Source organism: Pyrgilauda ruficollis, unplaced genomic scaffold, assembly GCF_017590135.1.
Source record: "Pyrgilauda ruficollis isolate IOZ18807 unplaced genomic scaffold, ASM1759013v1 scaffold7, whole genome shotgun sequence".
Classification (NCBI taxonomy): domain Eukaryota; kingdom Metazoa; phylum Chordata; class Aves; order Passeriformes; family Passeridae; genus Pyrgilauda; species Pyrgilauda ruficollis.
This window is the reverse complement of record NW_024528821.1, coordinates 2496765-2509455: the sequence shown is the minus strand read 5'-3', so window position 1 is coordinate 2509455 and position 12691 is coordinate 2496765. Positions and strand designations below refer to the sequence as shown.

Here is a 12691-nt window from a genome sequence, read left to right as displayed (position 1 = left end):
TTACTTGCAAGCAAAACTAAAATATTCATATAAGCTGTCAGTTCTCTAAGGCAAATTCATCCTTTTTAAAAATAAAACAAAATATAGATTTTGTGTCTAGAACAGAAACAATGTGAAACATAAAAATGATATTTCTGCTCCAAAGTACGTCATTGTAATGAGCCATATTATTTTGGACTATGGATATAAATGTTGGGGTTTTTTGCACAGCATCCTGTAACAATTCTTGAGACAGTCAAGCAGAAGACATCATTTGTAATTATAGCAGTTTGCCATTTTCAGCTGCTCTCTGCTTATTTCTCATTTGATTGATAATTCATGTACTTCAAGCTAATGAAGATTGTTCATGCTGCCACCTGATAGACACCGCCAGCTTTTCCTACCTAAATTTCAGGACAACAGTGGTAGTTTTATTGGAAGGAAAAAGGAAATAAAACTTAGTTGCTTTCCAGTGCCTTTTTCACTTAGATTCGTGGGGTGCCACAGAGAAGTACAGTCAGTGGAGAATGGTTGGAATAAAGAAGAATTTAGATTTTGGATTTCATTTCAGACTAATCATTGCCCAAGCTTTCAAACAATCCTTCAAAAAATCTGTGATTCTCCAGATGTAGTATCCTGTGGTGGGTCAGAGACGCCTTTTTTGGATGCATCAGTATTTTTATTACCAATTATTTATCTGTCAATATCACTGTTACGACTGTTTCTGTGTTCAAAAAGAATTTACTTGCACTAATAATTGTTAGTTTAAGCAAATCACATAAAGAGACTTTTTATGGCTCTAGACTGCACATGCAACTGGGATACCTTTGTCAGATGCAGTGCAGGTTGATTTGAAGTCAGTATTTATACTAGAGAGTGTAAATCCAGACTCTACATCGTAAAAGCCAGAGCAGATTTCACTGTTTGAGACTGAGCTGCAAAGGTTCCCCAGCACCTGGATTGACTCTGCAAAAATGTGGATTTTATTTCCCTGGAAGCTGTGTGGGAAAACACCTTCCCAGGTGAGGTTTGTGTTCACTGATATTTTGATCCACTGCTTGTTTTTCATTGGCCACTGCCTTGGAAATTTGCACAAACCACCCAGAAATAGCTTCATCCCCAGCCCCTTCCCCTGGGCCTGCAGTCACCCCTGTGAAAACCCCAGGGCTCGAGTGGCAGCATGTATAGCATCACTACCTTTCAGAATTGTACAAAACTAGCTGATTAAATCTGATTTTAAATACTGCTTTCAGCCCAGAACCCTGCCTTTTTAATAATCAGTTAAAACATTGCTTCATTGTGTTTATTCAGTGTGTATAAAGCACTGCTTGACATGGATTAGACCTTACATAGCAGTACACAGCTGTAGCCCATCCAGCATTTTCCAAATGAGTTTGCACAAGGAATAAAAGATTGCCATCTGAGCAACACTGGAGGGAGACAAGAGCAGACAAAAGGCAGTTAAATGCTACAAAAAGAAAAAAGACCCTGTTGAGATAGAAATTTCTGAGCAAATGCCTCCATTTCACAGGGAGATACTGTAGCAGGCAATGTACATTGATTTTAGCACGTGAAGTACATTGCTTTGGGGATTCATTAAGCTTCATTTTGTGCACTATCATGAATGGGGATGTCAGCCACTCTCTCAAGTAATGCAGGGTTTCAAAGCGAGGAGGTAGAATAAGCCAAAGTGAAAATATAATGTGCCCTGCAAAGAGAGTGAGGCAGTTGGGAAAGGAAAATGCTTGGCTTGCTAAAAGCCGTACGTCACAGGAGCAGTAATCAAAACCTAAACATTTGTAAAGGGTTTTATGCTTACAGAGTTTATAATGTGGCTTAGAGCTGTATGTTCATGCTCCTGGCTGGCCTGCTGGGAGTCCCCCTGGAAGGAGAGATGCACTGATGGAGTGCAGAGCCTCATTCCTGTCCTTTGGAAGAAAAACATGGACAATTGTTTGATACTTTTTAGTTACCTCCTTCTTTTAACTTGCTCAAGCTATTTTTGATTTTGGTGACAGCTGGTTTGTCACCTGTATTTGAAGTGGGAGGGTGCTTAAAAAGGTGATGTTCTCCTCCCCTCCACTTTTCCCTGGGAGCCAGCGGCAGAGCTCTGCTCTCTGTGGCCCCTCACCATCTCCTCAGGTGTCAGCTGCCAAATCCAGAAGCCACAGAAAGTGGCAGGTCCATAGAGCTGGATTTTTCAGCCACCAACCAAATCCAAAGCTGGATTGAAATCTGTGAATGCATTTGTTTTGTTTTGTATCTTGTTTTAGTTGAGAAGCGTGTAACTCCAAGGGTTTATCTAAAAATCTGTGTAGAAGATTTATTTAGTAATCATGACACCACTGGCATTTTTTTTTACTTAGCCTGCTATACAAATTATAGTGCTTTGGAGGCAAAACATTAATGAAGTTCCTTAAAATTTTCCTAGTGATGGGATTGCAATGCCAACCAAACCAAACGAATGGGATTGTACCTACATGTGGCTGTGAGGGGAAAAAAATCCTCATTGCTCAATTCTCCAGCTTTTGTGCCTTGCCTTCAGCAGCTGTAATTTTATTTTTAATGCAATTAACCCAAACATCAGGGCTCTGCTGCCACACTCTACCATGTGCACTCTGTAAGAGAGCACGGCTTTATGAATTTTGCTGTTCCACATTGGTGGCACAGGGTGCTTGGGCAAAGAGGAGTAGAGGGAAACTGCTGAGAGGTGCTGGGAGTTGTAATCCTGCACCATATTGGTAACCAGTTAGAGGGAAGCAGATCCTGGAATTGCTGAAATACTTCACACTTTTTTTACAAGTGATGTTTTGTCTCTGTTATGTGCTGGGGGTCACTGTGAAGGAGGTGATCACTGCAGAGGTGAGCACAACAGAACAACATCCACCTCCCCAGCAACTCAGGCTCCTCTGGGGCAGGAACACGGCAGATTAATGCCAGATAGCTGCTGCCTTCTGCAGAAAGTTCTCCTCTTCCGTTCCCCTCCCCAGTATTTGACCCTTTAAAAGCTCTCAGGCCAAGTGGCAGCTGCAGACTTCCCAGTTATTAGGCTGCAGAGTAGTGGATGTGCAGCGTTTGGTGCTTAGCTTCCATTTATACCCTGATCACAGCTGCCATTTGGGTCAGGAAGAGCTTTTCCTGTTGATAGATTGGCTGTGTGCTAGGAAAACTTGTCTTTCCCCAGAGCACGGTGTAATTATTTGGTGGTGAGGAGTTGCCATGGCCAGGCAGCTCCGCATGGATTGCTGCTGGAATATCCGTGAGTCTGGTCACTCTGTCACTGCCGTGTCACATCCCCACACTGGGGCTCTGCTTCTGCCTCAGGGGCTCTTCCTTGCCCTCCTAGCTCAGCAAGGGAAGAGCACAGAGATCGGGGAAATTCTGGCTGTTTCTTAGCCCCAGAGGGGGTTGGTTGTGTCAGGGTTCAGCTCTGCGACCTGGAGTCCTGCAGGAGATACTGGCAGTGTCTGACTGGTGGCACTGGGAGTGGAGATGGGCTCAGAGCAGGGATCAGGATGTGCTACGAGCTTTGTGGGATGGATCAGGAGCTGGAGCAAGGTTAAAGGTTTCTGGGGAAAAGTCAGAATTGAAACAGGTGAAGTTAAAAGGGATGGATTTCTCCTGCTTAATCAGGGTTTATAAAATCAATGTGTAACTGAACTGAATTCAAACACTGGGATATATAAGCAGAGTCCTTTATTGACATCTGAGGAATTCATAATTCATTCAGAAGCAAACCTTTCAGGTGCTCATCTCTCTGGGTATATTTTCCCGTTAATCATATTTCTCCTAACGATCAGTTTTGAAAGTTGTCTTATTTCTGTAGCGCAAAAAAATCCTGCCGGTGAGCATTCCCCAATTGCACTCATAATTATTTCTGATTAAAAGTGCCCTGGCCTGACAGCACCAGGGAAATTAATAGGAGAAGCTTTCTACAAGTTCTAGAATCCGAGTAAAGACATACTCTCTCCCTCTTAAAATTATTTAAGCAGGTGCTGTGGGAAGCCATTGCTTTTATAATGCTCTTCAGATGTTTACAGCAAAACATTTTTTCCCAGTGATTGAATTTTTCAAAGTACTAAAATACCACGGAGAAATATGTTTCCCACCAGTTTTATGGCTCCCTGGATGCATTCTATACAAACCTTGTATCTGCCTGGACACAAACACTCTATTGCAAAAAGATATCTTGCCATTTTAACAAGCTGCACTGCTTTGAAAGGATACACTGCATCACCAGTGGGAATGTCAGTACCTTAAGAGTAATACTGCTTTAAGGGTACTATTTTATTAAAGCAGACCTCAGTAATTTGTTCCTGACTGTTATACACCCTTATTTTATTAAAGGTATTTTACATCTGTGGAGGAGATTACTACCACTCCTATTTTCTCCACTGCTTGGCTTTAATGGATGGTGTGGAATATAATATTTATTAAGCCTAAGCAGGGGAGGACATAATAGCAGAATTGTCCTTTATAACCTATTTTACACAGCTGTAAAATAAACCTTAATAAAGCAAGAATAATTATCCAGGAATATCCAGGAAATGGAGTATTCCTCCTGTTTCAAATATTTGAAAGGCTTAACTGCTGGCTATACGTGTACTTTAAGAAATTGAACTCAACAGTAATAATATTAGTATTAGTTTGATACTATTTTAAAATATATTAAGAGGTTAAGTACCTTGTGTGTCACGAGTGCTATGTTAGCATAAATCAATACATAACTGTAATTTCTCTGTGGCATTGACTGCATATGATCCTCCAGGATTATCCTGTTTCCTGCATAGCTTTGTTTTCCTGTTTTTTGGTATGATTTCTCTTCTTGGTGACAGTCACTGGCATCTGTCCCAAAGGGAAAGATTTTGTATTAAGGACCTAATGCAGCTTTGCAAACTGATTCCTGATCAGATATTCCAGAAGAACTGCTAAAGCAATTTCTCTCTTCCCTCTGCCTTCTTGATTTCTTCCTCCTGTTGTCCTATTTATATTTTTTTTTCATTGTGGAAATGATTTGGACTACAGTTATTACATTAATTATCCAAACTGACATTTTTGCAGTGTGTGAAAGGACAGGGTGGTATGTAAAATAGATGCACTAAGAACACCTACAGTATGACAACAAGTAGCAGGGTAATTGCTGAAAATGAAGTCTTTTCTGCTATCCCTTCTCTTCAACATCTGTTGTTCCATATGGAGTCATAAATATTTGCAACAAAATAGTTGAAGAAATAATCTCAACATTAATAGGGAAAAGCTGAATCCGCGAAGAAAATTGAAGAATTTTTTTTTTTTCTTCTTCTTGGCAAATTCCTCCTACCCATCCTCATTGACACTTTAAAATCTCAGCAGAGGAATAGTCAGACTATGGTGATGCTTAAAAATCACCATGAAAAAAACCCTTTGTGAACCCTTAATAGGAGAGTTAGCTGAGAAAAATTCTATAACCTCCTGATAATGACCATGAAGAGGATTTTGTTTATTTTATTTCATTTCCCCCTTTCTTCCATGCCACAGTGATTTTGCTACTAAACTTTTATTGAATAGTTCACATTATTTCACAGAAATAATCCTCATCATGGTGAAGAGTGACAAGGTACTATTATTGCCTGAACAAAATAGTTACTTTAGATTGCCATATGGAAAATGCACATCAATAGTTTTCAAGATTCTCTCTAGATTAAGAAGCATTTTAAAGCACAGAGCAACTTTAAATATTTTGGAATCCAGATTACCAAAACCTGCCTGAGGAGCAGCTTGTAGGAGAAAGCAAAGATATTAATAACACAGACAAACTACAAATTGTAAATAATTCTGAGTATAAAAAACCAGCATTTTGAAGGCTCTTTATATATGTATTAGGAGCTTTAGTGGGAGTACTTAGACTTCTCCTTAATGAACAGAATTTAACAAGGTGACATCAGTTGTATTTGTTTTTCTTAATCTGTACATACTGAACTTCTGTGCATCTGAACATACTGAACACGAGACTGAGGTTATGTGCAGTGAAACTTTAGTTCTGATGTTGAGCCAGTGAATTGCTGCACTTTTCAGTTTCATTTTTTATTATTGTAAACCAGGTATCTCATCTAACTCAGGTCTTTGTTTTTAAGGCTTGAATTAATAAAATATTTCCAGGTGTTTTTACTGCCAGTGCCATGTGAACATCAGAGTATATTGTAAATATGTTAAAGTTATAAATAGATATAATTTTCTGGGTTATTAATGAGAGTACACTGATGAAAATGTCAAAGCTGTATAATTATGCACCTCTTGATAAAGAGTGCGCAGATAAAGGCAATTTATAAACTGTAATTTCAGCCTTTTCTAGTGAAATTTTAATTTCTCTGCTTTTTGCCGCCTCCTTGTATTCAAACCTCAAGTGGCAGCTCTGTGATGTCCTTAGGGAGGACACACCCTCATCATTCCTGACATCAGGAATGGTGTCCAGGGGATCAGGGCAGTGCTGTCCCCTGTGCTGGCACCACTGGGGCACCTCCAGTGCTGGGGGCAGCTCGGGGACCCTCATGACCAGAGGGACATTGCAGTGCTGGAGTCCCCATCCCTGGTGGGATTCAAAAGCCATGTGGATGTGGCCCTTGGGGACATGGTCAGTGGTGGCCCTGGCGGTGCTGGGGAACAGCTGGACTCCATCATGACCTTACTCATCCTCAACATCATGAGCTCTTTCTCATCCTCAACAATTCCATGGTTGTGTGGCCTGCATTTCCTGCTGATCCCACTGGAAAAGTTTTATTAAACTTATTCAGATAAAACCGAGTGATGTCAGAGTGCCCAGGTGAGAACCTGCTTGGACACAGATGAGTGGAGCATAGTTGATGGTACTGTTCTGTGATTGTTTCAAGAAGCTTTTAAGGCAGCATGGAAATGTGTAGGAAATGTGTATTTAATTGTTAGATACTGTTCTCAAAGTGAAGTTTTTCCTGACAAAGCTCAGTAGTGAACAAGGCTTGTATCAGTCACTGGGAAATGAAATGAAATCTGATTTAAAGGTACTGCACTGGATTAATCAGCTGCTTCTCAATTGCATTCATTGACCCCATTCATTCAGGGGCTGTAATTAAGAAAAACAGCAGTGACTTTAAATTTGGCACCTGAATTACAAGGTTAAAGCACTAAATTTCTGCCTGGTGCCTGGTTTACAGGAGACATCTCTTTTCTCACTGATCATCAGGAGTCTCAGCTCCTGGCAGAGCAGCAGTGAGTGAGGGGGAAAAATATAGAGGGTTATGGAGGATTTTGGAAGTTATTAAGACATGGAAGACAGATAACCCTGTCCTTGTGGAATTAGAAATACAAAATACTTGAAATAAACAGTGCTGCAGATTACAGATTTTTTTTTTCATACTTGTTTTGCAGTACAAGAAAAAAGAAACTAACCTGGCTTCTAGTTAAGCAATACAGAAGTAGCCAAGATTTAAAATTAAAATAAGAAGTCTCTTTCAGAAAACTGATTTTGCAGGCAAAAATCAGAACTTTACCCCTAATTGCATTAAAATACCCACGTTTGGACACCATCAATCTCTGTTGTGAAGTAGGTGTAGAGCTGGAGGTCAGGGCACCTCTTGCCACCATGAAGATACATCAGTTTGGATGATTCTGTCAGGTCTTTGGGCAAAGAATGGTATTTCAAATACATATTTTAACTTCAGAGATGAGTCACACAGATAACCCAGCTGATGTGGCAAATCCTCTGCTTTATTTTATTAAAAGTCAGAGAGATCCACTAGAGTATCCAGGCTGTTCTGGATATGGGCCTAACTATGGGCCATTAAATGTAATCCCCATCACTCAGGTATGAAACTCAAAGAATTATAATTTTAATAAACCACTTAAATCCTTGGGTTTCTAAATTTTATGCCACAGGCAGGGAAAAGGAGTGACCCAGCCACCATCTGTGTCCAAAACCATCTTCTTTTCCCTGCCTGAAGGGTTTCTGAGATCAAATGTCTTGGTTAGTAACTAATAGGTTAATAACTGTAAATCCTGTATCAATTGTTTCTCTCTCCTCCTCCATATGCCATGTATTTATTTAATGTATGAGTTATATTCTGTGAGCTGTTGGAGGTGAATAATGCTCCTACAGCTCCAGGTAGATAAAGTTTTTAAGTGCATGGGAAGAAATAACTTGGTGGTCTAACCAGTGTAAATTGTACCTTTAATATTTCTCCCTTGTTCAGAGAGTGATGTAGCATTTCAAGTGGATCAGGGCTGTGACTGATGGGTTTAAAAACATGCCTTCTGAAAGAAAATAAACCAGCTGGCAAATAAAAGTGCCTGTTGGTTTGGGCCGTGCAGGGAGCAATTCATGTTCCCCACGTTCCCAGTGCTGTGTTCAGTCTGGAGGTTGATGCTTCATTTGCCAATCCCTGTTCCTGTAATTTAGGCAGAAGACAGAAGATGAAATACTTAAGCATATTGAATTAAGAGCAAGAAACTTCCTAGCAGATTTCTGTGTGCTTTCCCAGGATGATACTCCATTCACTCCATGTTAGTGTTTACTGTGTATTTTTTTGCTCTGCAGTGTAATTCTTACTTTCATCTATTCATCTGGATGTCAGCTAGAAATTAAAATGAAAAGACTGCACTCTAAATGGATTCCTGAATGCTTTTATAAAGCATGGCAGGTTTAACAAACAGGCTCGATAAAAGTAGTTCCCACTTTGCTTCAATAATCAGAAAGGTTGTTTGTGTCCTTGGTCAGACTGTAGCTGTCTTGGCTTTATTTCTTGCTTATTCTGTTGTATTGTATATGTGAGTGCAGCTTTTAGCATTTATATTTTTAGTGGTGTTTAAAATCAAAATCCTTAAATCAACATTATTTTTTTCCATTAAAGAGATGCATTTGATACAGTCCCCAAGAAATGCTTCCAGCACATGCCATTTTTAATTGCTTTACCAATTATGATTCCTCAAGTCTAGCTAATAAATTTCTGCCTAACTGTGCACTTATTCAGAGCATGGGCAAGATGTAGACACCGTTCAGATGTGAAGACCTATTACAAGATTGAAATAGATTTCTAATGCATTTATCATTCATCTTTGCAGAGTGTGATTTCAGTCAGAAAAAAAATGATGAATGGTTTGACAGTTTCCACCCATATACGCTAAAACATAATATGCTGCTTCTAGTTTCAGCTATTACAGACTTTAACATGCAATGTGACCTTGGTCTGCAAAGCATGTTTGGTTAGCACAAAAACTTAATCATAAGAAGTCATAAGTAGAATCCTTCTTCTTTACTGCCCTTTTTCTGGGACTTGGAAATTTATTGCTTCTGGGACAGGTAGGATATGAACAATGGGCCAAATAGAGTCCAGGGTTATCTCATCTGTGTGAAAACTGCTGCTGAAAATCGATGTGACCTCTGCTACACTGTCATCCCAATTCCCACCCTCTGTGTCCTATTTGTCTTTTGGTAGAAGCTTAGATCTGTGTGCTGTCTCTATGTGTCTCTCTTGGGCCAGATTATCAAAATGAATCATTGCCTGCATACCTCTTATATTTCTATTTATTTTCCTGGTGTTGACTAGGTCTGATGAAATATGATTCTTTTTGCATTTGATCCTCACTGCAGCAAGCAGCACCTAATTTAGCTGTGTCTATCTCTTTAAAGAAGAGTAATACTATTTTGAAACTTCAATCTGCTGTACAGTAGCATTACAAACCATAGACCATGCAACCTGTCTTCACAGTCAATAGTAATTTTCCTTTCGGCCAATTTAATGTTATTACTTTCATCTCCAAATAGCAGAGATTTCTAGAGGTGTTAGAGCAGCTCCAGTTTTGTTATGCATACTTCATGTATTGCTTTCTTTTTCAAATGCCACTTCTGTTTAGTCTTTTGTGACTCCATGGCTTGCTGTTATTTCTGTGTGGCATCATGTGTGACAACTAATCAGGTTATTTTAAAAACTCTGCCACTGATATATTTGAATGTGAGAAATGGTATGTCTGAATCAGCACAAACTTCATGGTCTGAGTTTGTTACCCGAGTTGGGATTTTTTAAATGGATCACTTAAATTCCATCTAAGATGCCATCTCTGAGGATGTGTGGAGGTTACTGGCTTTTGTTATTAGTCCTGAAAAATCATTAGGAAGATGTTCCATTTAATGAACTCACAGAGCAAAGACAAAATACTCCCAAACCAGAGATATCAAAGAATACTTGAATACTGCTAATGCTCCTGGTTTGTTGTCAGGTGGATGCAAAAAGTGCAGCTCAGTGGAGGCTCCTGGAGTGTGTTACGCCAGAAAACAGTGCTGCAGTGGAGACACCCTGGGTTAATTAGTTGTCAGATTCTTTTAAAGTTGTTTATTCTTTAAAAACAGGAGTGGGAGACGGAGACCTTTTGAATATGGTGTGGTCTAACTGTAAATTCAGGCTTTAATATGACCAAGGCACTTGACAGATGAAACTCTGGGGGCTGGCTTTGCAGCTGCCCTGAGTGAGCACAGGCATCAGGAGCTCATGGCCAAGGCAGGGATCACAGGCTTCACTAAAAGAAAGGTGCTGGGCAGACACTTGTCATGATTTCTGCAAGCGCAGGATCATATATCTACACATATACATATATATATAGAGAGAGAGAGACAGAGAGAGAGAGAGACTGGAATATTGCACAGAAGTGTTTTTTTAGCATTTCATAGTGAAAGAATTGTACAAAGTTTGGCTTCAGACAGAGCTAGATTTTAATTGTGTGGTTTTCAGTAATTAAAATGACTACGTGGGAGGAAGTACTCACAGGGATCTGAGAAAAGGAGCTGCACTACTGTCCTAAAAGATCCTTCAATTATTCTGTTCAAAAATGGGAGTTCCTTGGCGATAGTACCAATTCCTCACCGAATTGAAGGGATTCTAGAAAAAACAATTTCTTTCTGGATACACATTTCTGCTGTCTGTGCACAGCTTGATCTATACCCACACCATGTATTTGCAAGAAGGAGTGAAGGGGGAAGCTGCCAGGCCCCGGTTTGCTCTCTGCAGGAGATGCTCCACTTCCAAGCAGTGCTGGCAGAGGGGATGGATGACTCAGTGGAGATTATTTACTGCTGAGCACAGGAAGGGGAAAGGTAAAGGAGTAAAGAGATGTGATACATTCCTTGATTAGAATTTTGCCAAGGTTATAGCAACAAAAAACGCACATCACAGAATGGCAAACATGATAGAATGGAGACAGGTCATTCAGGTTTAATGAACTGCGTAATACTGTTATAATTCTGTGGTATAATTCTGTAGAATTTGAGATATAATAGTCTGTACTCCATTACAGCTGTGTTATAGTCTCAGTGTATTGATTATTGTTCTGTTCTATTTTGCCAACTTGCCTTGGCAACAGTCCCAGCTGCCCAAAGACTGAAACAATGTTGATGTTACTAACGCACTTGTGTTTTGACTTCCAGATAAACAAAATGCTAGTTGCTAGAAATTACAGTCACCTATATTTCCAATGCTTTCTGATGTCGCTTTTAAACCTATCTTTACAGAAGAGGTCCAAATTGCCATTCCAATAATGAAACCAACCTTAGATAAAGTCCAACTGGCTGGACAGGCCTTGCCTCCTGGATTTCCGGCGCCATTTCTTTTTGCTGATGGTCTTTCATCAGTAGAAACACTATTAACCAACATTCAGGTAAATTCTTCTCTACAGGGCCAGATTATGTCATGATACATAATATGTGTTTCTTTTGCACTCTTAAAAAAGTTTCAGAAACTATTTTGTATTTGTAGTTTCTCATCTCTTTAATTTAATGTTGTGCTTAGGTTTCTTCTCTCCCTGGCGTTATCAGTCATGGAAGAGTTTCATGCAATGTATATTTGACTTAATAATTGGCAATAATTCAATAATTCATATTGAAATTCACCATTCTCATTATTCCTGCAGTGCTTCTCTCTGCAGTTACTGAGGTGAGCAGAGACATGGCACTGTGTGTAACCAAATTAGCCAAAGCTGTACTGAATGATTCCATGCCACAAAATTCCTCATCTATAACTCCAGCATTAGCTCCTTCCAGTGCCCAGTTGTGTTTCAGGTCTGTAGGTTCCTGCTTCTAATCTTTCTGTTTTCCTAGAGGATGTAAAAGAAACAAATGGATGAATTTTGTCACTGTTTAAAGAAAATGGTATTTTCAGATCTTGCATTTGTGTGTGTTTTAGGGCCTGCTGAAAGTGGCTGTGGACAATGCAAGAGTCCAGGAAAAGCAGATACAGCAGGAAAAGAAAGAGTTAAAGATGGAGCTTTGTAGAGAGCGAGAACTACGAGAGAGCTTGGAAAGGCAACTCACAGCTGAGCTGCAAAGCAGAGGTGAGTGAGTGAAAAATGGAGTTTAGGTGTCTGTGAAATGTGTAAGCCTTTGGCATTTCCAGCTGGAGCTGCTGAGGGCTCAGAGTTAACTGCCATTCATACTCTGGTGTAGTACAGATTCAGATCTCCTAGAACCAGAATGAAGCACAGGTTTCTGTAAGCAGGAGGAACAGTGGCTGAAGGATTATTACCTGTAGGACAACCAGAGAGTTTTAGCAGGTTCTGAGGAGGGAAGCTGGGGCAGTTCCATGGCTTCCGGGTGTATTAGCATCACTCTGCCCAGGTATTCCCAGCCTGATTTCTTCATTTGACAGCCTTAATTTCTTTTTGTTTCTGCTGTTATCCTCTAAGCATCATCAGTCCTACTGTGAGAAAGGCATGGCTT

General features: G+C 39.9%; 1 protein-coding gene across 3 annotated transcripts in view; it reads left to right on the top strand.

Moving 5' to 3' along the window:
* Window positions 1-12691, top strand: part of DACH2 (dachshund family transcription factor 2) — a 247595-nt gene that overhangs the window by 222207 nt on the left and 12697 nt on the right. For all 3 annotated transcript variants that reach the window (XM_041485379.1, XM_041485380.1, XM_041485378.1), the window contains exons 8-9: window positions 11489-11634; window positions 12159-12306. In XM_041485379.1, coding sequence (XP_041341313.1) covers window positions 11489-11634; window positions 12159-12306 — 294 coding nt within the window. The remainder of the gene's footprint in view (window positions 1-11488; window positions 11635-12158; window positions 12307-12691) is intronic.